The 27,848-nt window shown below is 40.3% G+C and overlaps 1 protein-coding gene across 5 annotated transcripts in view; it reads left to right on the plus strand.

Moving 5' to 3' along the window:
- The window catches only part of ARHGEF28 (Rho guanine nucleotide exchange factor 28), a 120,052-nt gene that overhangs the window by 17,495 nt on the left and 74,709 nt on the right, over window positions 1–27,848 (plus strand). For 4 of the 5 annotated variants that reach the window (XM_048292756.1, XM_048292758.1, XM_048292757.1 and 1 more), the window contains exons 4-10: window positions 4,917–5,064; window positions 6,812–7,102; window positions 16,365–16,548; window positions 17,828–18,008; window positions 21,245–21,317; window positions 25,179–25,225; window positions 26,779–26,839. In XM_048292756.1, coding sequence (XP_048148713.1) covers window positions 4,917–5,064; window positions 6,812–7,102; window positions 16,365–16,548; window positions 17,828–18,008; window positions 21,245–21,317; window positions 25,179–25,225; window positions 26,779–26,839 — 985 coding nt within the window. Of the gene's footprint in view, window positions 1–4,916; window positions 5,065–6,811; window positions 7,103–16,364; window positions 16,549–17,827; window positions 18,009–21,244; window positions 21,318–23,759; window positions 23,778–25,178; window positions 25,226–26,778; window positions 26,840–27,848 lie in introns of those variants that run through there. The other variant, XM_048292761.1, reaches the window with a different exon arrangement.

Below are 27,848 nucleotides of genomic sequence, written 5' to 3' on the forward strand. Positions count from 1 at the left end.
CCTTACCCTTGTGTAGTGGTTTTGATTCAAAATATTCATTATTTACTTATTTTCCTTCTGTGAGATAAGAATTAGGAGAAAAGCAAAGCAGGCCACAAACCTTAAACAGTTGCAGTACAATGAAAGAGCTTTATTACTAACAGAATTAAAAGTAAAGAGAAAACAACAAAACAAAATTAAAGTAAATTCCTCCCCCCCCCTCTTTCCAGCACTTCTCTCCTTTTATCCAGCTCACACAAGGGATAACAGAACATGGGATGTTAGTCAGTGTTGCAGTTCTTGAAAAGTCTCTCTCTTATGCTTAAGGAAAAAAGGGTTTTCCTTCAGTTGCACGTGGTTCCCAAACTGCCACCAATAGCAGACCCGCCCGGAAACAAACAGTCTGCTGTGTGTAGAACATCTCTCCCATGAAGAATTTCACAGTTCTTTCACACTACAGAACATGGGCCATCACATGGGGTTATTCATCTTTTTAAGGATAAGTTATTTTGGCCTGCACACAGAGGCTTTTCTTCGCCACAAGTCTCTAACAGCCTCTTACTACTTCTATACAGCCTGGCATAGGCACTCTTCACAAACTTCATAGGCACACGTTGATTCTCCACCCCCCCCCCCCCCCCATGTTCTTCAAATGGATTAAAGAGACAAACAGTTTGTGGTATTACAGTTTCTTACCACGGCATGCAAGAAGGTTTCTTTTAAGCTGCGCGCCAGAATCGCGGCACCGCCCTCTTTTCTCCTGTCGCCATGCTCAGCTCCGTCCCACGGGACTCACTTCTCTTTCTCTCTGACTCTGAAGCCGCCATGTTGAAGAGTGCTCTTGTTCGGGCTTTACGGTGGGGAAAGCCTCGCTCCCTCTGTGCTGCTGGCTGCGTGGTGTCCTCTTCAGTTCAGCACGGAGTGTGCTGGCTGCAGACAGGAGGCTCTGCCGGCTCCCGCTGGCTCCGCCGGCTCCGCATGGAGAGGAGAGGGACCCGCCTGTCCCCAGAAGCCGCGCTGGATGGGTTTAGCTGTGAGCAGTCCATGGCTGGTTTTAGCTGCCTGCGGCTCTGGGACAGTCCCCCTCAGTGACCCAGGGTCCGTGCCGCAGCGATGGGAAAGGGGGAAAGGGGCAGTGGCCCCGGCCCGGCCCAGCGGGGCCGGGAGGCTCGGAGCCCCCCCACCTTCCAGCAGGCGAGCTCCGACCAAAAGGGGAAGTCCCGCCTTTCCGTGCGGTTTAAATATGTAAATTGTGAGAAGCGTCATTGGTCTTAAAGACTGTCCATCAACTCAGGGTCAACCCAACACACCTTGCTTTGATTAAGTGAGAACTGGGCAATCTGAGGTTCATGTGGACCCTGAAACCATGCTTAAGCATACCTACACGTAGAAACCAAGCTCTTAACTCTCTGTTATATTTTCCTAAGTTTGTGAGGATATGGATAATCTTACTAATGCAATGAAAGAGTTGGGAGAGAGGTTGAACTGTTGTTAAATGAATGAATCTGTGAAAATTGTGTCAAAGACATCTAGCAACTGGATTGTCAAGAATCTGGCCCTTCTGGATCCATGTTCTCACAGCTGCCTCATATTCAGTGTACTTGGCCACCTTTCCAAATATGAGATGCCTGTGTTACTTACCTTGTTTGGGTTTTGGTATCTAGAGGATAAGCTTAAATTTTGTCTTTAGAAATGTAGAAGAAACATGTTAGTTGGGATGTGTTTCCAGTTTCAGTGTCTGGAACAAACTCAGACCAAACATCACTCTGTAGGAGGATAGTGTTCTCATTTCAGGTGGTGTGTGTTTTGTAATCTCTTTCTGTTGGTTTTGCTCTTTTGTACTGATATGTGAGCTAGGGCTTAATTACCTACTTTTACACGCCGGTAAGCGTAATTTTATTTTCTTTGCGCTTTACTAATAAGTCAGTGCCACAGTTTTTTTGCAGACTTGAGAAGGTGCTTTGCTCATGCCTTGCAGAATGGGTTGTGAAGTAGTGGAGAAGCCCTTCTCCCACATGTAGTGAGAGTGCTGCTGTGCAAATGACTTTAATGCGTGTGAATTTCTCATTGAACTCCCGGAAAAGTGTTTCACTGTTGTTTATATAGACCATTTAATTGTTGTAACAGTTAAGTGAATGCGGTTTGATTGAAAACCCGGATTGAGCACTCTGGCTCTGCCAGGAAGCAGTGCTTTTACATAAGAGGTGTCATCTTCCAAAAAAGTCTGGGACAGCCTTGTGAAGCGGGGAGACATTTCTTTGGTGGAGCTACTTTACTGTGTCTCATTGCAAGATCCAGCCCACTTCCCTCCTCCATGAGTGCCTTGCTAGGAAAGGAGGAGTAAGATGGGAGCTGGAATTGCTCCCTTTCCTGTGACTCTGAGTTAATTTGTCTGTGGAGGAAAGATCTGTTCAGGCAGTTCCTGCTGCAGCCTGCTCTTGGGGCTGGACTGACCTTGCCTGAGGGACCCAGGATATAAATGCTTCTGCAGGGATTTGGTATAAAACCTGCATACTTTCTCAAAGTATTTTTCTATGTAGGAGTTTTGTAGGATGGACTGCAAGTGATCTTTGTAGAAAAAAAAGTGATTAAATAGTTCCTGTTATATATTTGGCTTCACAGAGAGACAATTTGAAAGTAAACTGATACATGTTTTAGTAATAGCAGCAGCAAGAAGAAATATCTTTGAATGGAGCAACATGAAACAAGAACATCTGAAGACAGGATGGAATGTGCTGGAGAAAATGATAAGAGCTTGCATGAAATAACTGTTTCTGATGCCAGGTGTGATAACCATACAGCATCAAAAATAATTCCACTATTTCTTTCTGTGTTATCTCTGAATCATCTGCTGTAATACAGGGTTTAACTCTCTTTTTGGATCATGTGAGATTTTCCGATTGAATCACTTAATTATTTGGCCAGATACAAGCTAGCTGCCAATTTGCCTTACTTTTGTAAAATCTCTGCTTAAATGACCACGACTTTCATTTTCTGGAGTGTTGTAAAGAGTGAGCTCTATAAAACTTGGTTTTTATTACGTACACACGAGCTTTCCACTCTCTTTTCCCCCTCTAGACAAGGACTTATGAAATTCTCCCTCGTGCCTATACATTATGGGAAGTAATTAGTTGAAGATGTTTCTCTATCCTTAGTGAACCCAAGTTAACCTTTATTAAAAAGGAGCAGTATGGCTACAATTTGGCTTGATTTTTTTTCCCCCCCAACAGCATCTAATTAAGTGAGAAATGTTTCCACAGAGTATCTCCCTTGTTTCATGTAGTTACAGCAAAGAAAACATGAAAGCTGTCTGGCTGTATATTCTCTCTAATTCAGGGGTGCAGAGGGCATAGAGATGGTTTGGGAGTTGTGGCTCCAAGTGCCCATGTGGAAGAAATTCTGCTGTGCTCCTGTGCACCAGGCAGCTGTCAGCTAAGAACCCACTGGAGTAGACTGTGGAGGGTCTTCAGAGACTTACCCTATTCCTATCTCCCCAAAATAGCCGTCCACATTATTACTCAACAGACCAAAAGGGTTATTCATAACTACAATAACATTTTTTTAGAAAGATTGCTTTACTAACGACAGTAAGAACAGCAACTGCAATAATAATAATAATAATAATAATAATAATAATAATAATAGTAATAATACATTCTGGTTATAGTAGTGCAAAACCCAAAGAGAAATAGGAGAAAACACTTCACAGTTAAAACACTTCAGGCTACTAAAAAGAGGTGCGTTACCATTTTTTGGGGATGATGGGCATGTTTGCTCTTGATTTTGAGCTCCTAAAGTTGTTTACACCTGTCCTTATGGGAACAGTCCTATCTGAGGAAGATTTTGTGCTTGAAACCAGCCTTTGCCTCTTCACCCCAGTTCATTAAATCTGCCTGCATGGAAGAGGAAAACAAATGCAGGATTTGCATTGTTATGAGTGACGAGAAACATGTCCTTGGGGAAGGCAGGCCAAGATGTGATGTTGTTGTGAGTGGCAAGAGTCACACTGCAGTGAAGTGTTTGCTATATATTACAGCAGCGTAAGGACAATCAGAGGCATAAGTGTGGTTTTCAGCCACAGAATTTTCTTTGGTACTGTGTTGTGCTTTGTTTTTTACAGGACTTGTTTGTGGAGCTGGTGGAGTCAGGGCTGTGGTAACTGTTTTGAATAGAGCAGGGCAGGCATCTTTGGAAATACGGCTGAGATATTCTTCCATAGCTTGTTTTCCAGAAAACACCATTTCTGCCAGATGTTGGGGCAATTTGGCCTTATTTAGAACAACTGTGGCAGTCAGGAACTGTGGTGTAGCACACTGTCCTCCTCCTCAAGGAAATGCAGCTTGATCTAAATTTCCGCCCTCAGACTTGTCAGACATTTGTTATTGTTTGCTGCTTCTTAGATCCCTTTCCTGTTCTTTTTTGAAGCTATTGTATGACAGGTTTTTCTTGGCTGGTTGCTTTCTATTTACTATAAAGAAACCCATAGACAGATATCTGGGAACTGGTGTTCTTTGAAACCATTTGTAGAATTGCATTGGTGCTTCTTTTTGAAAACTAAGTCTAAGATAATTTAAATCACTTCTGAATTTTTATTTTTTAAAATAGAACTTGCTTTTGTAAACAGCAAAATATTTGAGTTCAGGTTATTCTGATCAATTTTAAATAAAAAGTCAGTTACATTTGCATGGGGTAGGATGAAAGGAATTGCTTGAAAGATATTGTTTAAAAGACTTTTTAAAATCAGCTTTGCTTTTGCAGGCATAAAAACTGTTATTTTCTAAGTGGAAGTGGAAAACTGAAGGTTTGTTGTATCACACTATCTCTGTATAGTAGAGTTATAAAGGTTATAATAAACTTGGACGTGAATTACACATTAGTGGGTTTGTGGAAGATGGGAAATTTACTAAATGTTTCTGAATGCGCTTTAATTTTTTCAGGGACAGGTGACTATAAATGCAAAATTTGACAAAGACATTTACCTCCCAGAGGATGCTGAGTTTTACTTTGTTTATGATGGGTCCCTGAAGAGACACATAATGTTTGCTGAGCGAGCTGGTGACAACACTCTTCAGTCCATAGTTCCAGGTGAGCCCTAATTCCTGTTTATATTTTTCCACTCTTTGTTCTACCCCAGCCCCATTTCAAAGCTGGGTATAACTGGACAGCTTGGTATAACTGTTTTGTGCCTCTCTAATGGAGAAAATGCAGGGATTTAAATGATGGCCTTTAGTTTCCAGGCTGAGTTTGGCTGAGCGTAGGTGATCCTGCCTTCTGTAGCAATCTGTGCCAACACAGTATTGGATGTAGACAGCTTTACCTGACTTGTACCATTGGGTGTGCATTAAGTTCAGTCTTCAGGGATGGCATAATTTTTAATGTGAGTTGATTCTATGCCACAACTGTTTGCTTCTGGTCAACCTAACACCTGCAAAAGTCCTGGTTTTTTTGAGCCTGCCCTTGGTGCAGCTGATGCCTGGCCTGCAAGGCCCTCCTGCTTGTGATGCTCGGAGCTCTGCTGGAGCTGCACATGGTATGGAGATGTCTGGGACACAGTTCCAGGGTGCGTCACTGCAAACAGGGGGACATATGTGCTGCCTCCCAGCTGGCTCCCTGCCTTGGGCTTGTCTCCCTCTTGGATGTAACATAAACCCTACTTGTCACCTTTATTGTGTGCTTTGTGACCTTTCCATTTGTGTGAATAGGAGGCTATAGACGTGAGGTACCTGTGCAATAGGATCTCCTTGTTTTCTCTTGTGTTCTAAAGGGGATTTAGAGTCTGAAAGTAAGGGTAGAGTATAAAAAAGGAAAGTTCACTGCAGTTAGATAGTGGCTCCTTTGAACCTGTAAATGCTAAATGATTGTCATGAATTACAACTGGAGAAAATGCAATGCTAGGTTTGTTCCAAGTTGGTTTTAATTTTTTTTTTAAGATCTCAGCATATTCTGTGATACTGTTAAATGGTTGCTTCTGGGCTAGGAACCAAAACAGAAGGCTACGGGCAACACTTAATCATGACAGAAGCCCTGAACAGATGAAAATACAATGTGAGGCTAAACTATATCCCTGCTGATGTTAGTGTTATTTTATGGTAGCCAAATTAAACATAAGGGAATACAGAGCACTTTGAAAACAACTATTGTTGTGGTAAATACATCCTTCCTTCTGTAGTTACTAGAATGCACACGTACTTGTAGCTCTTCAGAGTATGTAGAAAAATTTAAATTTGTGCCCCATGGTTAACTCTCCAGTGAGAGGTACAGCTTGCACCTCTTTTAGATGTATGACATCTACCCTCCCTTAGATGTCAAAGGAGTAGGAGGGAAAGACAAAGTGCTGAAGAGGTTAAAGAGGCAAACTCCCTTGGACTTTGAGGGTCCCAGCTGTAAGTTACAGAGTTGATACAGCACTTAATCAAGTTTGCCAAGAGCCTGAAGTGTACTTTGCTTAAAAGCCTTTGGCCTGGGTAAATACAAAATTGGTTTTAATAAAGAGGTATTACTCAGAATTCAGGAACATCTAATTTTTCTTAATGCTTACCCAAGAATCCTCAATTCTTTCCACTGTGGTTGAAGAACCCTCACCTAAAAAGACTGGTTCTAGAATTAATTAACTTGGTATATTTGGGAGAACTATCAGTCCAATAGTCTAATCCAAGTTCATCAATAGAAATAGTTGGTGGATGTCCTATGATAAATAAGTGTAATGAAAGGGAAGAATAAAATAATTCTGAATGAGCAACCACAGGTCTTAGAGGTGGACAAGAATTAAAAATAACTAATGTATTTTTTGAACATAGATGATGTTAGTGATTAATTTACTGTATAATTACAGGCCATGGATACCAAGAAGCAGTTTCTGTGTCTGTGTTAATGTACATGGTGGGTTTCTCACCTGTGGTCCTCGGCAGCTGTCCCATCACTTACAGAGAGAATCTGTCATGCAAGTTGTCTCACTTTCTGGTCGACCACGCAGAATGTGTCACCACCAGTAGTCACAAGCTGTTGCTGGATAAGTTTGGGCTAAGGATGAAAGATCTGCAGTCACTGGATAATGACTTGATGATGGCCGTTGCTTATGAAAAGTTGCCTTCAACCTGGAACATCCTTGGAAGCTGCCCAGAAGGTGGTAGAATTTTATTTGAAGTTAGAAAACTTTTAACAGTGGTTTAGTACACAGTTCAGAGCACAGTATCTCACTGTTTTATCCAGTTTCTCAATTCTTGTGCTTTATTTTGTGGTTAATATGAAAAATTGTTCAAGTGTGAGAGGGGTAATCAGAGATCTGGTTTGTGCCCTGAGAGTTAAAAGGGATAATGCTGGTTATTGTAACTCTGTCTCCCTAGAAGGTTTTTCTGCCTTGACTCACTGTGAATGCAGCTCTTTATCTGTAAATAGAGTTGTCTGTTTAAAAAAAGCAAGAACTGTAGCATGAAGCTTTGCAGCCATGATTCTAACCAAGTGAGATATTTTATCTCCAGAGAAAAAGGTGGTAGTCAAAGAAGAATATGTTACTGTAGGCATTCTGATGTGCAGAGTAAATATAATTTTTGTGACTGTTCTGTCAGTGTTTATCCTTTTTTTATGACTATGGTCATTCTTTGTGGAAAATATCATTAAACAAATTTCTTTGTGGCTTTTTTTAGTTGTAGAGGAAGTGGAATGAAGATATATGTGAAACTTTACATTAGGGTATGCTACTGAAAATCTTCATAACAAAATCAGGTGATATTTTCCCAGTTTCAGGTTTCATTGCAAACAAAAAACTTAGGGTTTGGCAAAGAGTATATTTTTTTTGCAGAGTCAGCTGCTTTATAGCTGAGGGTAGAAACTGTGTTATACTTGACGGCTTCACATGTTTTTCATTCAAAATTTGGTAGTTTTGGCCGTTTTCCTTTTAGTACTTTAAATTGCTAAAAACCAGAAGACAGGCAGTTTCCATGTGAGCCAAACTGAAAGAGATTCATGCAAGCTTTTGGGAAATAAAAACACATCACTTAAGCCCATTTCTTTGGGTAAGGGCTTTTTTCATGTCTTAAATCTTTCTAATTCTTAGTGACAGATAACTTAAAATTTGAATAATGTTTTTTATTTGTCTGTTGTAAACAACCCCTTTAACAGATGTTAAAACAAATACCAAGTCTCATTCAAATACTGGCTAGACAGGAGAGGAAAAAAAAAAGCCCATTACTTGTTTCATTTTGATATTTAGTAAATATTTGTTCACGTTACTCAGCTTCTGGGAAAACTGTTGGATTTTAGCAATGGGGAACTTGTATCAAAGCCTGAAGAAATCAGCTGTAGTTTTGTTCACTGGCTTATCTAAGCTTTTCACCAGCTGAAACCCAACCCAGAAGCATCAGCAGGATGTCAGTGGTACTGGGAGATGCCTGGGATAGCCAGCTGGGTACCTGCTTGCTTGAAACATGGGGAAAGGTTATCCTGGGTGTATTGAGGGTCCAGAGAGTCAGAGATCATCTCAGCCAATATCAGAGTAAGCTCTGCCAGGACAACTGCTATCCACAGAGCAAAATTCTTTGATTTTTAGTTGTGCTAATAGTTAATTTTCAGGTATACTGCAACATTTATATGGAAAAAGGGTATGTTGCCCTTGCAAGACTTTTATAGATCTTGTATTTTTGGTTCTATGTATTTTTCATACATTTTTCACTTTTCAGATTAAAATACTATACATAAACAAAATTTCAACACAGCAGAAAAGCTGAGATGTGTGCCACCATTGCCATACAGAGTCTCTGAACATTTGAAGTGTTAGACAAGCATGTCTTCAGCATACTGGGGCTCCCTCATGGGCACTGTTGCACCTGTGTGAGTGACATCTCCCTTTGTACAACAGATACTGCTCTTAAGTGAAGCCGGGGTCTTTTGCCTTGTTTCTGAATAAACAAAACGAATTCCTGGGGCCTGGTAGCAATGCTCATTTACAGGGGGATCTGTCAGTGCCCTCCTGCTTGGGCAGTGCTTGGAGCCACCCTCGATGAATGGGGGGCTCCTGAAAGCTTTCTGGACAGCTTTTCCTTCAGCCCAAGGGAGGTTAGTCCTTCCCTTTGTCTCTGTCTGAGGTCCAGGCTTGGGCTGGGCCTGGTATCTATTTTGCTCTCCTCTAGGTAGTTTGTATAATTTTTCTTTAACTTCTGTATCCTTTCTCTCTCCTTTCTGAAAGTATAGTTTTGATCCTCTCTCCTGACTATGAGAAGCATTGATTAGAATTGCTTCCTTGTGCTGTCTCCATCACTGTGTTTTTGTCCCCAAAGCCAAGAAAGCCAAAACTGAGGGTTGTCTGTGGCTGAGGGAGCCCTGTGGATGCAGGGGAGGGAGAGGGAGGGAGAAGGGGGAGGACTGAGATGGGAGAGCCTCAGATCTCTCAGCTCATGAGAAAAGGAGGAGAAAGTCTTCATCAATGCTCAATCATCTTCAACCATGAGGCGATTAAGTGTTGTCCCTGTACTCTTCTACATGGTCTAAAAGATCAAAATTGGTGAGAAACAGAATGTAGATGTTTATGAGTGCTTAGAAAGAGAATGAGAACTTCTTTCCCTACTTGCTGTCCCTACAACTCCTTGTATCAAAGGTCAGAGGTGTCTTGACACTTGACATTGTCAGGATGTTCTTTTTAATATAAATGTTGCAAAAGATGGGTGCTGTTGTCCATCACTACTTAGAATGTTATGCTTGTGCAATTCTGTCAGTTTTAGAGCTGCTGGGCTATTTTTATTGGAAAAAAGCACTTTTGAGTGACATGTTGCTGGAAAAAATTATTGCACCATCTGGTGGTTTTTGACCTCATTCATTTTTATGCGGATTTAGACACGTAAGGTTGATGGAAAGATAGAAGAATGCTTTATTCATAGAAATTTTGGTATTTAGGGTAATGTATAAGAAGGATTGGGTAAAGAGGGCCCAGAGATTGTCTAGGGAGCATTGCAAATAATTCAGGAATTTAGTGTAGCCTCACAGGTCAGGAGTTATTGGCTGCATTATAGAAAGTTCAACAAAAGAAACAAGAAAGCATGAACCTTTCGGTAATGCTCACTTGTAATAGATGCGAGCTGCTCACTCTCATAGAGTGGTCAGGTGTTGAGATCAGCAGCTTGCTGCTAGAGAAAACTAGGGACTCAACAAAGGTGCTATGCTTAGACATTTATTTGTTGGTGGGTTTCAGGAAGGGGGAAGGAGGGGTGGGGAGGAAGGAGAGGGAGAAGCTGATTTTCTTGTTTATTGCACCTTGATAAAGAATATTTTCCTTCTGAACTGGATTATTCAATCTGTGGAGAGAATCAGTATTAAATAATAAGCTAAATAAATTGTTAGTGCTGCCAAAAAAAGAGAAGAGAATCTCTGTGGAAAGATTCCACAGCTTTTGTTTACCAAAAAAAGAAAAAAAAAAAGGAAAAGATGCAAAGAAGGGAGGAAAGAAAAACTAAAAAAAAGAGAAAAAGAGAGAAAGGAGAAATTAATTGGAATGAGAAAAATGCTTCCAGGTAACTCTTTCTTAGCACCATCAGGTTATGGCAGCCTTCCAATACTGGCAGTCCCAAGAACCATGAGACATAGGTTCAGCATCTTCCCCACAAATTTTTATCCTTGACACACTCAGGTTTACATTTCTCAGCTGTCAGAGGGTGAATAGGAGCACAGGAGGACACTTTGCAAGCAGTGCACTTTATTGACAAGAAGCTGAGGGCATCTCAGTTTTTGGTTGTTTTAGGGGCACTGCCAAGTGTGTGAGTTCACATTGTCTGGGATAATTAACTGTGCTGGTAATCGAACAAGAACAGTTGCTGACAGCTTTGCCACTATTAACAGTTATTTTCAAGAGGAAGGCTGCTCGTTTAGGTTTTGGCAATTAATAGAAGCAATAACACTACAGCCTGAATTAAGAAAACTAATTGTTGAAGGGAACAGTGTTTAGTTCCCTTTTGTGAGCAAGGAGATTTTCCATTTTATTTCATAAATGCATAGTAATTGTTTTCTAGGGTTAGGTCTTATGGAATGAACTGAGCTACCCAACCTTGCTGCTTTATAGTCTGCCTTTGGGGGATGCTTTTCTATTTTCTGTGGCACTTTTTACTTTATAGCCCTTGCCCTACCATTTTTTTCATAATTTATGTTACTCCTTTCACCTGGTATTACACATATGCCTTCTAAAGTGCACAAGCTCAAACCTGACTGATGCGATGTCAGGGTTTGATGTAAATTAAAGAAAATTCTGTCTTCTCTTCAGTTGGAATTTTAGATTACTTTTTTTCCCCATGGAAGGAAATGGAGAGGAGTGCAAAGTTCCTGTTGTCCTTCACAGAATTAGAAAAAACATTGGGAGCAGTGGATAACTGTGTCTAGGTCGGGTGAGATTTGTGAGGAGAGGTAATTGTATTTTGGTCAGAGAGTTCAGGGTGTTAGAGAAACAGATAAATCTTTGCCCCAGCAGGAGTTTGTCTTTTTGGAAGCTGTGTCTGGCAGAGGGAGGAGGATGCTAGCCTGTACATTGTAAAGCAGATGAGTGTCTTCCCGTGCCTGCTGTTGACCCAGAAACCTGCATGGGGCAAGATATTGTCAAACACTCTTCAACCTATGGGTTGCCAGCACGTGTGTGATTCTCATCTCCTGGTCAGTGGTAATAAGAGCAGAGAGAAGGCATTTGAGATCCCTTTGACCATGAAGGGGCTTTTTGGGAAAAGCACGGAGCACTTGGAGATATGCAGAGTGACAGGAGAGCGAGTCCTATGAGAGATAGAGGAGATAAAGTTTCCTATTGAAGGCAGTGTTTAAGTAGTGGGGTTCAGGAGCCACTCTGCTGCTGAAGAGACCAGATGTGGAGCTGTGGTCTGACCCAGACCTTGGTGCTGGGCTGGAGAGCCCTGCTCTTCTGGCTGAAAGGGTGTCCCACCTGGTATTGGGTACTAGGGTGGTGCTCAAAAAACAAGTGTCTTAACACCAGATACCTCGAGGGAGTGTTTGGCTGCAGTACTAAAGAATGAGGAATATCCCTCCTGCTAACAGATGCCATCTCCTGTAGTGTTTTGCGTCATAGTTGGGGTCACCCTATCAGTAGAGTCAGCTGCAGCTTCACCTGAGATGTAAGTGTGGCACCATGCACAGCTTTTAATGCATGGGGCTGGTGGATGGGAGACTTTTCTAACCCTCCTGCTGCCAGAACTGCTGGAGCAGGACACCCTTTGCAATGGACCTTTACCTTCCCTCATGTTCTTTTCTTCTGTAGGATTGATGCCAGCCTCCGGAAATTGGTTCATGTAGGTATGCTCTCAGGTGATCTGTCACATACCTGACTTCATGCATTGCAGCCTTATGCCCCTTCACAAAACCACTAGTGTGGGTTTTTGCAGCAGTGGGGTGCACTGAAGACAGTTTTATAAACAATCTCATACCTAATGGAAAAATGAAAAAATTAGCAGTACTGCGTAAAAGTATGAGGCCAGGAAAAAATTGAATTTGTCAGCCAGTTTTGATGTCTCCCCCTGCTTTTCAAGTCCCAGATCTTGAGGTGTTTAGTCTCCTTCCAGGAAACGAATGAAATTCAGAGCCTAGAAAGGACTTAGTCATTTCTGTAAGAGAGAAATACTTGGTTTTAGTTTATTTTTTTGAATATAGGAAGGGATTCAGGTGCAAGGAAGAACAAAAGGATTTTTTTAATGTTTGAAACAGACTGTTTGGCTCAGCTCTGTGTAACCCAAACAGAATGTTTTGGCTGGAGAACCGGGATGCAATGCAAAACAAAGTCTTGATAGTGCATATAATTTATGGCACCACCTGCCTTGCAGCAGCTATCTGAATCAGCCAGCAGTGTGTCCTTCAAATCGTAGGAACAGTTTGGTTTGTGCATCGATAGGAAATGGCATTTTGTACCATTTAAATTAAATTATATTTTATACCATTTAAATATGAATATGTTGAAGAAGCCTTGTGTTTCCCTTTTTTTCCTTATTTTGTTCCAGCTTGCCACAGAATGCAGTTAAATTATGTTGGGTTTTTTCCACAATATGGGGGGTGTGTGTATGTTTGTTTCTGGATAGTTTTCTTTCTGTTGTGGTTTTTTTTTGTGGTTCCCCCCTCCCTGCCCTTATGCCACATTTGAATTCTTCCCCAAGGGAATGGGAAAATAAAGTGAAAAGTGTAGGAAAATGCCATTTGTTCTGTCACAGTGAGGAAGTATAAGAGAAGGTGGTAAAAGAAGAGAATTGAAACTAGAAATTGTTCTTAAGGGATGAAATTGCTAACCCCCTGTTGTTTCAGAACTTTCCCATCTTTTAATGTAAATCTTTTCTTTATGGGCAGATCTGTTTAAAAAGCTTATTATCAGTCATCATGTCTTTTTTTTTTTTTTTTTTTTTTTTTATATTGCTGATTCTGGAATAGAACAACAGCAGATTTTGGATGTAAATGTCGGTGGAGGTGACCTGGTCCTACCCTCCACTTGGAGCAAGTCTAGCTTGAAAATTGTGTCAGGTTGCTAAGGATCAGATTTTGAACACCTCTGTGGACAGACAGTTTGTAACCTCTCTGGGCCACCTGTCCCAGTGCTTCACCATCCTTGTGGTGAAAAAGACAGATCCTTGTATGGAAGAGCATACTTACCTTTCCATTTATCCTTCTGAGTAGACAGTTCGAATTTCAGATTTTACTATCGTGAAGGTATTAGTAATTGCTTTATGTCATCAGGTTCTGTTCAGTCCGGGGCAAGCCATGTGGGATTAGTAAGAAGGCAGTACCCCAGCAAACGCATCCTCTAGAGAGGTGAAGGAGAGGGAGGAATGTGAGTGCTGTTTCTGATTAAGTGCATCAGGGCTGAAACCAGACAGTCAACCTGCTGGGTGGTTCAGCTACCATGTGCATTGAAGCTGACCATGAACAAATTTAGCATAAGGTTAGATGAAGGTTGTTAGGTTAGGCAGATAAAGATCGGTTACTAGAATATTTGTGGTGAGATAGTAGAAGTTATTGTTTTAGATGGTGGTGGTTTCAGAAGACAAAGATTAATTACTGTTATTTTTAAAAATAGGTTTTTCTGTAGCAGACCTATAACGAACTGCATTGTTTGTAAGATTTGGCTGCCAGAAGAGTAACTTTATTTGCTGCAGTGTCAGAGCAGAGAGAAGGCTATTCCACATCAGGGAAAGCTTCCTAAGGGCTCCCTATTAGGACTTCCCTGAGTGGGAAAGTCCTAATCTTATCATCCTCAGAGCAAGCTTATCTGGCTTTTTTTTGGCATTGTTGCAGTATACATTGAAACCCCATGGCCACAGGCCAATGTTCAGAGCAAAGTTTGCCTTTTTGTTTCAATGCTTTTAGTCTGAGGATTGGGGTTGCATCTACTTGGATGTTTAGTGTGTTTAATATTGATTGATGTATTTGCATGTGTTTTAATTAGATTAATTTGTCTGCTGTCTCATTACTAACACTGTATATAGAAAAAATGTTCTAGCTGGAAGCATCTGAAGAACATAACTTGATGTCTAAAGTGAGACTTCAGCAGAATTTCAGTATTCCAGATCAAGGAGCAAGTCTGAAAACTTTTTTTTTTTTCCCTGTGAATGCATAATGTTGGTTCAGGGTCTACATTTTGGACCATATAATTTCCTGGGTATTTAAACTTGAACTCCCTGGTGTACATATGAACACTTAAGACAAGGTGCTCTGCTGGGGTCCAGACTGGTGGCACAGCCTTGAGTCTGCTGAAGTCCTTGTGTGGGAGACTCTGTGAGGTACAGAAATAGCACTGAGGCCAGTGCTATCTATGCAAAGTGTAGATGATGTTATCAATCTCTATTCAGAAATATAGCTAGGGAGAGGGAAGATACTGGCACACATTTTCATACTGTGTCTGAATTGCTAGGTCATTCTCCGAGCAAGTGAGAAATCTGGGCTTTGAGAATTGTTTTTCACTTCTGATGACAGTATAATGAGAAAGGCATCCACGTCTAAACAGCTGAGACTTGTCCTAGATGATTGTTGCATTGTAGTCAGTCTGCTGTTTTCTTGGTCTTCTGCCCTGCAGCCCCTGGTTTTCCCTCTGCACCATGCCCTATTTTCAATTACTCTGCAATGGAGTGAACAGCATATGCTTCCACCAGATGAGTGTTCGGAGGAAATTTTAAGCTGTGTGTGTCCAAATCCCATCTGGCTGAGAGGGAAATTGTACTGAGGTCTCTCAGATTTTGGGAAGCCTTAACCTTTGTTATTTAAATGTTCCTTCATAGAAGAAGGTCTCATATCCAAGCAGACCAAGGTGCTTGATGAGAAGTGCTTGATTGGGCTTTGAAACTGAGAGTTTCAGTCAGATCTTCTGGGCTGAGTTGTTCAAGGCCAGGTTAGATGGTGCTTTGAGAAACCTCCTATAGTGGAAGCTGTCCCTGTCCATGGCAGGGTCTTTGTACTAGATGGTCTTTGAAGTTTGCTTCTGACGCAGGCCTTTCTGTGGGTCCATGTTGCTTATGATTCCATGTAGCAAAGCGTCTGCAAATACTTGAGTAGGATTCAGCAGATGTAAAAGTTGCATGTACTTAAAGACTTTGAAACATACATGCTGTCTTGTTCCATGGATGTCTAAACACTATAGTTCGTATTAATATTGGTAACTAAAATGTAGAAATGATCATTGTTTCCAAAGACTGAAATTAGAAACACTTTGTAGACCTTGGAGGAAAAGACCCCATAATTTATTACTTTTCTCTGTGGCCCTGGATCCTACAGCAGATCCTGTGCCCAGATGGACATATATTTGCCTAGAATCTGAAATGGGAAGATCAAGAAAAAGTTTTAAAGACTGATACCTGGGAAGAAAATTGTTGCATAGGCAGGTTAATGCACCAGGCCACATGTTGGCTAGCCACAAATAAGATGAAATTTGAACATGAATTAAAAAAAAAATAATGATGTGACATTTTATATGTTCTACAAATACTTAGGTACATATTATTTAAATGTTTAGTGACATTCAGGTTTCAATAATTCTCCCTGCATCTTGTTAATGTGTCTACTTCTGTTAGAACTGCAACGAAAAATAGTTTTCAGACACTACATTCAGGTTTGCTGGCTATTACAGTGCTAGAATCTGTGGCCTGAAGCTCCATTTTACTCTGATGCTTCAAATTTCTTTCATTTATTGAAGGAAGCATGACCTGGTTTCCTGGGTTTTGGCTGCCTGGAAGTTTTGCTTCCACTTGAAATGGAAAGATAAGAAGTCTGGATGGGTTGCCACCAAATACTCAGATCAAAAACTGTATCACCAGTGGAGATCCTACAGTGATTTTCCCTGTGTAGTGGTAGAGAAAGTTCCTTAAGTTCCTAGCAAGTAAAATGCTGGTGTTTATTACTGATTATTTTGATTTACTTGCTGTGGTTTTTTTAAGAGTCTGAACAAAAAGAAACTCTTCTCCACCTTGTGATGAGGTTGGGCTTGGTTAAGCTTTCCCAGTTCTTGGCAGCCCAGCCTGGAGGGTCATCAGCGTTGGCATTACCTAATGAGGATGGAGCAACACCGTTAGATTTGGCTTTACAAAATGGGCACTCCAAACTTGTTCAGTTCTTTACAAAGTGAGTATAATGGTTTGCTGTTTTCAATGAAAATCTCTTGTCATTTAAAGGATGTGGGGAGTACTGTTATTTATCTGGAAAGAGTTGCCTATTTTGTGCTGGTTTCTGCTGCTTTTGCCAGTATTATCATTTTAGGTGGTAAATTTACATTTACAGTTAAAGGAAGTTTATTATTTGTGTCCTTCACTACATTTGAAGTCAATTAACAGTCAGTTAAATGATAGAGGACCAGCTGCACCATCAGGTGCCTCTCCCAGTACTGTATCAACTGAATCCCGACACACTAAAACCAAGTAAAGGCATTCCTTAAAAATATATGTAAAGAAATATTTATACATAAACAGAAACATAGGACCTGACTTGCAGAAAACCTCAGCAGACTCTGTGATCCCTCCAAAGCTCAAGTTTGAATGAACAAATAAGGGAGAATCAGCAGCAAAGACACTGCTGCAGTTATGACTCCATTCTGCCCAAGAGCTGCCACACTGACAAATGACTTAAAGGACAAGTGCTTTCTGGCACCTTTCAGCTGTCTGGAGCCCTGTCTGTGCAGTCCTGAGGAGCTGCCTGGGGTGTCTGTGCATGTCTTGGGATACCAAATGGTAAGCAACAGATACCCGTTCTTACTCTTGGCTTTTCTTTGCAAATAGAAATATGCAAGAATTGGGCTACATTTTTATTTTGGTATGTGGCTCTTTCAGTTCTGGCTCCATGCAGCCTGTAGTTTATGTGAGACTTATCTGTACTTCAGCTTGAAAAAAAGTACAACATGGGTACAGTACATTGTGTTATGACTGTCTCATTTGTTTGTTACGTCCAAACAATACTGTATTCCCTTGAGATACTTTCTGTTTTTCACTCTTGTGGGATAACAAATCTGCTAGCTGCCAGTCGTGTCGTACTGCTATATATGGCAACATTGACAGGAAAAGGTACTATTGCTCATTTACAGCAATAAGAAGAAATAGGTATTGTCACAGCTTGCTCATTCTGGCTTCTTTTAGTAGTGAGTAACCATCTAGAGCTAACATTTTTTTTCCCAGTTGATAGCTAGAAGTAGCTATGGGTTCTTAAGGCTGAAAAGAGTTGTTGCTACGTATTTGTTTGCCCAGCTGTGTTTTCAGTGGATGTTTCAGATTTTCTGCCTCTAGTTTTTGCAGTGGGTGCATTGGAGTCCTGACGGATTGTGCTGAAGGCAAGCAGGAAGCTCACTGTGGCTGTGCTTTCATTCTACCTGTGCAGAGAGCTCTGCTTCGACTTAAAGAGTGTGTCATTCCAGCTTCCAGGGCAGTCACTCGCTTGACATTTCAAGAGCAGAGATCAGCGAGGGTGCCTGCCTGCAGTTTGTTCATTCATCAAGAGCTCTGACACTGACGTTTAGCCACACTGCACAGCACTTGCTGGAGTCAGACATTAAGCTCTTCAGAAAATACTTCTGGGACAGACCTCTTCTTTATCAGGTACCACAGATTTTCTTCACAATTTCCACCTGTAGACTTTTGAGGCTGGATTTGTTTTTCTTGTGTATCCTTTTAATTTAAGCTGCCTGTGTGACTGATCACCAGCATAATTTCATTATTACTATTGTGGACTTCTACTTCATGTAAGAGTAGCACATTGTGTGTCTGAAGCTGGAGCGTAAGAGGTCTTGAGAACTTTGTCGAAGCCTCCTTTGCCTCCCAAGTTGTTTTTTAATCATGATGGACCCTACAGGGAGTATCTTTCCATGAAATCTCTGTGTCTTCAATTGCATTGCCATTGTATTCATTTTTGTACTTTGAAGTATTTAATTTACTTCCATTCTTCTGGTAGTGTAGTGCCCTGGAGTCTTTATCAAGAGCCAACCCTGGTCTATTATTTACAGCAGAAATACAGAGTACAGACTTTTTCTACAGAGTTTAGTTTAGTTGGTCTTATTTTAATGTAAAATGTCTGGAACACTGCTGTCATATCCTTAGGACATCTCTTGATTTCAATAAAATAAAGAGAATGCTTGAATGTAGAAGTTCTTTAACAGCAATGCAGATGCTTACCTGTGTTTTTAGATTGAGACCGCACATCATATGTAAAACTAGGGAGCTAAAAGCACACTAAAAGTTGGCTTTTTTTCTGGTCTTGAAATTCAACTTTTCCATTCTTAGCTTTGGGTTTCCTCATTTGTGCACTGATTTTCCTTGCATTACCTTTATTGCATACTGCTTTTTTCTTAACTTAGGAAATTATTTATGTGTTATGTTTAACATAGAAACTTATGATGTGGTGTATTGTATCGTCCGTATGTATAATCTCATGTAATAACATTGTCCAGATTTTGATTTGTTTCAATACAAAAAAGTTACTCTCTGTAGCTTGCAGAATCCCTACAATTTGTGTGTGGCTTTTCCATTCAGACAATAATAAACTCAAAAGGAAAACCAAGACTATAATCAAGAATGCATTGTTATTTATATAACTGGCTTTTTCTTCCACTCACGAAGTCCTTGTTTTTCATTCAGTCTTTGAAATGGAAAAAGAAAGTGTGGCATGTTAGGTATTCTCAAAGACAAAGACTCTTAAAGGCTGCAAAATTCTGCATTTGGTATTTTCTGGAAAAAGCCTACTGCTCTCGATTTGTTGGTTCCCCTTTTGCCATTCCTCTAGTTGCAGCAGTCTAGGTTCTGTTGTGAGGACCTTATTCCCCACCTGCTCAGCATGGTGTTGCAGCACTTCTAATAAAGCAGAAATAAGCGAAGAGTAATTGGGAAGATAATGTGGTTTATTTAGTTAATTTCTTATACACAAGCTGTTGTGTTTAGACTGTGTATTATGTCCTAAAAGAAAGGTAAAATTCATTTTCTTTCTGTTGCAAACAAGAATTCTGAGCTCTTTAGTGGTATCCAAAGAATTGGGAGGCAATTAGAAATTTTTGGTGGGTATTAGACATTTCACAGTACATAGTCTTTTTAAAATAGAGACAGAACTTACTGCTGTCCTGGAGTATTCATTTCATCTACAGCAGACTTAGGCTGTACATTTGGTGTCTGAGACTGTATAAATGACCACATTGCTATTTCATGCTTGAGTCAGAATGTTATGAACTGAAGAAAGGGAGCTTGTCTCAGTTATGATGGCATGTAGTGTTGGATTTGTGGATTTGTGTGAAATGATTGCCTTAGACAGCAGCGCATCTATTCATGCAAGAAAAGCATCGTCTTTCTCAAGTATATTCTTCACTCTCTGCTGTGTCAGTTCTTTCAGTTCCTTTTCTATTCCTTAGAAGCCTAATGAAGAAGTAACGAAAAAGTTAAGACAAGCTGTCAGTAAGCTAAAGTCACTTGTATGGGAGCCATGCCTTAATTAAGCAGTTCAAAAAGTGGAAACCCACAGGTTTTGTGGGCACTTTAGGCAACAGAGATGGGAAAGATACCTGAAATTGCTGAGAAGAAATGTGGACTTGCTTAAATTCTTTGTGACCTCCTTGAGGCAGAGATTGCTGTGTGGTAGTGGTGCCTGTAAGTGGGACGATGTGGTTGGTTCATTGTGCAGTTCCAGTGGAGACCTAGACAGCAGAGAAGGTGATCCACAAGGCTGTCAGTGCTGGAGGCAGCACAGCCAGTGCAGGGCAGAGGTCCTGCGTGAGAGGAAGAGAGATCTGGGGACTGATGGACGCATTTGAAATGGTGTCAGAGTAATGAAAAAAACAAAAAGGCCAAGCCAGGATAATTATGCAAAATGACTAAGATAGTTTATGATCATTTAAGTAATTTTTTTGCCTGGTGGTGGACAGATTTAATAGTTACCAACTTTCTTTTGACTTTTTCTGCCTGATAGGTGCTAGAGTGGGAAACTGTCTAGCACAGCAAGAGACAAGCAGAGATAAATGCAACTATCCCCACTGAGGTGGGGCTTCATGGCTTTCAAATTAGTTTGGCTGCAGTATTCAGCAGAGCGTCACCCCTGGCCTTTTCTTTTGTGTCCAGGTTACCATGTCTTTTCTCTGTTTGCAGCTCTTGGTACATAGCAAATACACAGGCAGCCTTCTAGAGGGAAAGACTAAAAGCTAGCAGAGTTGTAGATGAAAGGACACAAAAGAATCCATTCTTTCTGCCTCCCACTTTGTTTATCATCTCTGAGGGTAATTTCTAAAATAGGAGACTGTATCCCAGCCCCCTCTTCCTTTTGAGCAGGAATGATATAGTCAATGTGTATCTGAACAAGGCTTGGCCAGGGGCCACAGATATGGGGAGTGTCTCCTGGCTTCCAGGCTGGGTTTATCATGTATTTAGTGTTTGGTCTTAGTTTATTCGCTTTGTATTACCTATCCACCAAAATTGCTTGCTTTACAGGGATGCTTTTAATATAAACTAGACTTCGGAACTGAGCTGTTGTGCAAAGCTGTTGTGCTGCTTTTCTCATAGAGAAGAAGGTTGTAAGCAGTGAAGTGCAAATGGTAAATCATATCCTTTAGATCTATTGTGTATTGTAAGCAGGAGGTGATTTCTCTCTGTAGTTAAAAATATTTTATTGGTTTCCCTCTTGAGGGATTGCTGTCAGTTTCCTCTGGAAGGTAGCCATTAAAATATTGTGGAATCTCTCTCAGTCATTTTGGTATTGCTTATGACATAAGTGTTTGCTAGTCTTTGACATTGTTCTTGAGTTTTCAGATAAATGTAATGGGCATCAAATACAGTTACTGTCATTTTGATTTTTTTTACAGAGTATTAATTCAAACCAAGTTGAAACAGTGGAAGGCCCAAAAATGCCCTGCAGTACAACACGCTCTGTAGAAGGTACAGTTTTTTATTCCATAATGTTGCAATCTTCAAAAGCTCTAGAAAGTTGGCACAGATTCATACACTTATTTATTCAGGAAGATCATGTTTTATATGGTTTTAGAGACCTGTTAGAAGAGAACAGTGGAGTATGTAAGTCATACATTACAAGAATTTTGTAAATCATGATACTCCCTAGAGAGCATCGGTTTTCCAATGTTAGACTGAAATTGTTCACAAAATATTACAACATTTATAGTGACTGGAAAAGCCTTAGCTGATTTCATTTTAAGAGCCAGAAAAAAGTCAGGTGTTTCCAGGAGAGGGCAGTGTTTAACTGAATGAACTCTCCTGCAAATTCCAGTGACGCCAAGTAAGTTAATAAGGATAGGAGCAGAGTAATGATTTGTATGGGTAGTTCTGGGATTCAGCCTAGACTTCTTAATGTGGCAAAATCCTCATTTGTTTCCACCAGACATTAACTATTTTGGTGAGCAGTTTACCTCTGCAAGGATTGTGGGACTGTGCTTGTGTGCGAGAATGCTCTTTCATTACCAAAATACCTCCCAGTGTACCTCAGAGCAAACATGTCTTAGAGCTGAAGAGAAAATCACAAAAAAAGATCGTTCTTCAGTATCGAAAGTATAAGGCTTGGGGACTTATAGATGGTTCTTAGGAATTAATTAAAAGTTTTCTTCAGTTGTCCATTTGCTTAGTGGCTGGCATTGTATGTTTGGATGAAGCAACAAGCTGAAAACTGAGAGCTCTGTGAGAGGCTCGGTCTTGCTCTTGCTCCAGTGTCTGCTGGAGACAGCCTTACTGAGGGCAGCAGAAATATTAGCACCTGCATGAACTGCGGACAGGACCAGGACCAGACCGAGGGAAAGGATGGGGACTAGTTTGAGGGGTGTCAGCTAGTAACTTCGTGTGAATGGGTAAAATAGGGACACAGTCGTGTATTTAAATGTGTATGCTGCCATTGCTAGTGCTGAAAAAGTAGTTTTATACCCAGTTTCTCTGTCAGTCTTCAGGCAACAAATGTTCTGCCATTAGAAGTTAAATTTGCAGAGAAATAATAAGCACTTGTTAGCAGTTACAAGTTACATATCTGTTATTGTAAGTGAGAATTTATTATACGCGTTTTGTAAATGACTTTGGTGACACAGCATTTACTCTGGGTGTTCACCTGAATGCTGTACTCTGACCAGGGTGATCTTTATGCTGCTCCTTGGCAATATAAAGTGAATGGCCTTCATTGGCAGTGCTATATGTGGGAGTTGCTTCATCAGTGTGACTTGTAGGTGATGATTAGTTTAATACTTTTTGCAAAAAGCAGTTTTAACTTGATCTGACTTGCACAAGCAGAAGGCAGAGATCAATGGGTATTCATTTCCTGGAGGGGGAGAGAGAGAAAGTCTCCAGTTCAGGACATCTACTCTCATTTTGGATTCTGATGAGCAGCAAAGATATTTGGCATAGGCATACCTAGCTGTTTGTGTTTTCAGTGGAAGCTATACACTTTAGTGCCTTTATGCATCAGAGTTACTTTGCACCTGTTTTTTTTTTTTTTAATTAATTTCAGTTCAACACCTGGAAAAGTATGCCACATTTTGTAAGTATTCAGGACCTACACAAACAGATTGTAGTAAACATACTTGCATGTTTTATCCTCTGAGATACCTACTTGTAGACATGAGAAGTCTGTAACTACTATTGGTACAGTGTTAGGCAACACAGTTTTTCCATCTTCTTCTATTTCAATATTTAATAGGTTACCATATTTCTGTAAGTCTAGCCACCTAGTCAAAAAAAAAAAAAAAAAATCACTGAGTGGTGGTGGTTACTGGTGACTAGTAGCTTGTCTTAAACTTTCCATTTGCTGGCATTCGGGAGATCAAAAGAACTTTGTTCGAGATTGAGTTAAAATTGTTGCTGCTGGAAGCAAAAATTATATGAAATTATTGTACTTTTTACTACATTCTGAGTTGCATTCACTGAACTCCTTTATAAAAGGTCTGCTAAGGTAAGGACTTTATTTTGGCACATTCATGTCATGAAAGTATCCCCCTCAGATTTTAGAACTGCTGCCATTCCAAGAAGTAGTAACTACTCACTTCTAAAGTCAAGATCAACAGACCTTTAAAACACAGTGCTGTCAGCAGCCCTGAGCTGTTACCGAGAGGAGTTTGCTATAGCAGTGTGTTGCTTCTTGTGAAATGCCATCATGTGAAAGCAGTGGGTCAGCGTAAGGTGATGCTGCTAGCTTAGCAGTGAATCTCCCATAGCAACTTAATTAAATTCAAATATATGGAGTGATAAATTATCCAGACAGGATGCAGAACAAAAGGTGAAATTGGTGGTATTTTGGCTAATTTTATAGTTTGTGCTTTTCTTTTTTCTGACCTGAAATTCCATGCTCATGAGTCGACTGAATACTGTTACCTGGAGGATAAGCCAATTGCTGCTACAGTATATATGGTATAGAGAAAACACGGCTTTTTATTTCTGAGAATTGTGGAACTGAATAATAATAATAATAATAATAATAATGCCAATTGCATGTCAATACTGTAAAAAAAAAAACCTTCTCAAGGAAGCTTTAAAGTTGGTGACTGCATTTGCAGTTACCCAAGAAATAGTCTATTCCTACTAGCTGAAGGATAACATCTGGAATGCTTAGTTTGACAGCAGCAGGGATTTTGTGCTGATTACCCTGTGTTAGAATGCAAGGGGAGATATATATATATATGAGTGCTGCAGGAAGTTAATTAAAGAAGGCGGATTAATTCAAAATTAATGATCCTGATACTGATAAGCACGGACCCAGTCCTAACTCCTGCCAGTGTCCAGGGGCACTGCCGAGGTCAGGGACAACAGGTTGCAGTGGGCCTATAACTGCATCCCAGAACTTCATGTCTGAGAGACCTGTAGGTCAGGTGGGGTTTTTATTGCTGAAGATTGCGTGATTTAGGTAACAGGCAGCTGTCTTTGAATTGTTTTTCCCAAGATGTATTGATACAATGCTTTCTTAAAAAAACTTGAGATATACTTAGTTCAATGCCAGTAAACGTCCCTAAACTCCATATACCTCAAGGTATCCTATGCTGACTGAGAAATGAAGAGGGTATCTGAGAACAGATATGAACCTAGAGTTGAAAGGTTCAGTATAAAATGAGACATATTTACCATGATGTCTCTATGTAATTTCATTTTCATTTTTTTAAAAACATGTGTGCTAAATTATAATGTTCCTGGAAGCATGAATGATGCTTGTGTTCATTTACATTCCTGTATCCAAATTACTCTTCTTTGCTGTTTCACAGTAGTCTTTCAGGCTGCATTTGGGCAAAACTTAAAAAGTGTGGGAGGTGGTTTTTTTGGTGTTTTTTTTTGCCATTGCTGTGTCCTTCTCCACAGCCCTTGGAAGAAAGTATAAACCAAAAACCAGCCAACCAAAGAGAAAAAAGAGTGACAGAAGTGAAGTTATTTTTTTTTTACTACTTGGGTTAAAAATACAAAGTCTAATTTCAGAAAATGCATGAAATCCCTGCAGAAGAAAAGCAGAGCTCAGCTGCTCTGTGACGTTGGTGTGAGGCACAGTGCTGGAGCTGTTGATTTTCTGAGCATGTAGGGGTTAATCAGCCCAAACATAACTGTGACAATAACATAGCACTTGTTGTGCATCCAGCTTGCATGCTGCCCACGGGATTGCCGCTGTGGGGAGATGCATGGGCTGCCCATGTCCATTGTTCTGGCTTGCCTGCCTGCTTCTTGTGTCCCCTTTTCTGTTTGAAAGAGGAGAGAGACCAGCAGCAGAAACCAAAGCAGACACAAACTGAATTTTCTTGTTATTAAAGGCAGAAGTCTTTGCTCTTGCAGGTCCTATGAGCTCAGCATCTGGTGACTTGTCCCAGGATGACACGAAGGTACAGATTTCTCCTTCTACAAATAGCTAAGCTTTATTTAGGCTGAGAAGCAGCAACCTCTGCATGCCTATCTGAGCACATACCAGAGCTAACAAATAAATTCTAGCCTGCCAGGCAGCATTTCTTGCTATTTCTATCTGGCAGGAATAGTTACGTGTGTAGATGATTATTATTTGAAAGAACCTGTTATGTAGTTGCGGGCTGGAAAGCTGGGTTGCAGAAGCAAGCTCTGCTTTTGGACCAGAAAGCTCTTGTATTTATGGTGAAGCTTAGTGCCTTTAGGGAGCTGGCAGCTGCCAGTCTGGGGTCAGCACAACCTGTCTAACATAAGTTTCATCCTTGAGACAGCATGGTTCATTACATCTGAGGAGTCAGTTTCTGAGAGAGACCCTGCGGGTAACTGTGAGTCCTTAACTGGATGTAAATAGGAAAAATGCTTGATGCAAAAAATACTGCAAGTTCCCATAGTCATCTACTTGGAGGTATCTAAACAGCTTTTGGGAGAGACCAAAATATGTGAGAAGTGCCATTACAACTGTATTTCTGTCAGTTGTATTTGATCTCTAGTCTTATATTCTGCTTTTTATTTATATGTATTTGTTTACAAAATGATTGGAAAATGTTTGTCTTGGTGTTTTTTGAACACTTTTCAAGTGGGAGCTTGATTATTACCTCAGTGGGTATGCAGCTAAAATAATAATTTAGACTGAGAGAAATAAAATCTGGTCAAACCTGGAAAATCTGGTAAAAGTGATATCAATACCAAGTGACTACTGTTTGTTTTGGGTTCTTTTAATAACATTTGAATGTAGTGGAATATTGCTGAGCTGACACATTAGGTAATTTTTATGAATGTGGTCACCTTTATAGGCTTTTTTTTTGGTTGGTTGCTTGGGATTTTAAAATTTTTAAATTTTTATTACCAGCCACGCAGAAGATTGACCATTTGTTTGGAAGTCACATGTTGCTGTTGTAATCTGTGAAATCTCAGAATTATATCTACAGTATGCACACAATTTGGAGTCTGTGTTGAAAGGGTGTGTTGGAGCAGAATACTGTAGCTCATGAGTCTTGCTGGGGGGAAAAGATTCTGGTCCCATATTGTCTCTTGTTTTGATCTAGTAGAAAGGCTATAATGAATCTATAATGAATGAACTGAACTGTGACATTTCTACAGGTGTGAACAGCTCCGGCATTAGAAGTATTTCAAATCTTAGAAAATATTGCTCTTTTCTCCAGAGCACTGTATATTGGCTAGTCAGAGCACAATTAAACTTTGTAAGAGAAAAACAGGCTGAAGATTGAAGTTTGCATGGGAAGTAAGAGGTAGTTTGGTCTCTTCTTTAATTATAGTTAGAATTTGAGTCCTTAGGATTCATTTGCGTATGGAAGTAGAACGCCATATCAGCTGCGTTTATAAAAATGGCTAAAATGAAGTGACTGTTGCTTGATAGTGTTTGAACTGAATTATGAAAGCCTGTAGCACAGATTGCAACTAAGCATAAATACAACAAATTGTCTTCAGAGATATAGCTCAATTTTTCTGTTTCTAGCCTTTCCGAGACTCTGGGGTTCCTTCTAAAGAAAATGAAGATCGTGTCTCATTGGATGTAGGTAAGAAAGAATTAAAAATTTTGACTTCCCAAAAGCTACTGATGCATAGTGTGATGTCAGTTAGACACGAGGCAGTTTCTTTAAAAGAGGTGAAGGTAATTGACATTGCAGAGTAACTTGCTGAAAGATCAGCCAGTTGTATCTATGGCAGAGAGGGAACCTCTTTTGTCTCTAGCATACATGGGTGGTGTATCCAACACTATTATGATACCTGTATTTTTCAGTAATGTATTAGCTGTTGTAGGAACAACAGCCTTGAAAATAATATCTGATAGAGCCAACATATGTAACCGAAGGTGAAATGAGGTATGTAGAAATGTTTAAAAGCCACAGTGAGTTGTGGGCCTGGTAGGAGAATATAGCCAATTGTGCTCGACAGCACCTTTAGAGACTGAAACTCAACTGGAAAGGTATTTTCAAGCTTTGCGGAAAGCTACAAGAGCAATATGCAAACATGGGCTCATGGAAAGCACAGCAAGTTGGAAAACATGATGAGTAACTAAGCTCTGCAAGTGGGAGCTGCTGTGCCAGGCAGAGACTGCCGATCTGATATCACTGGCCTGTAGTCCAACACTGAGCTCAGAAAGAGCAGCCTAAACGGTAGCATTCTGTACACAGATTTTGGTGCTGTGAAGATTCGCTTTGTGTGTGCAGAAAGGGAGGGGTTAGATGTGCGTGCATAGGGGGATATATGTTAGAGGGAAATGAGCTGACATAAACTCAGAGACAGTTCTAAGATAAGAAGCTGGCAGATTATTTTATTACCTCTCACTAAATCAGCATCTAGTTATCTATTTTTTTAGTTACTGTTATGCCAAATACCTGTACTTCAACTATTTAATGATGTTTGTCTCACTGTCCCATAGAGGCAATATGAGAGGTCCATAAGGGAATTGGGACAAGTAGCAAAAAGCCTAATATTCACAGTCATCCTAACTTTAGTGCTTTTGAGGATAGGACACTGTACCACTCCTTGCCTTGCTCAAAAATGCAAGGTATGTGGGATATT

This window comes from Corvus hawaiiensis, chromosome Z (genome assembly GCF_020740725.1).
Source record: "Corvus hawaiiensis isolate bCorHaw1 chromosome Z, bCorHaw1.pri.cur, whole genome shotgun sequence".
Taxonomy (NCBI): Eukaryota; Metazoa; Chordata; class Aves; order Passeriformes; family Corvidae; genus Corvus; species Corvus hawaiiensis.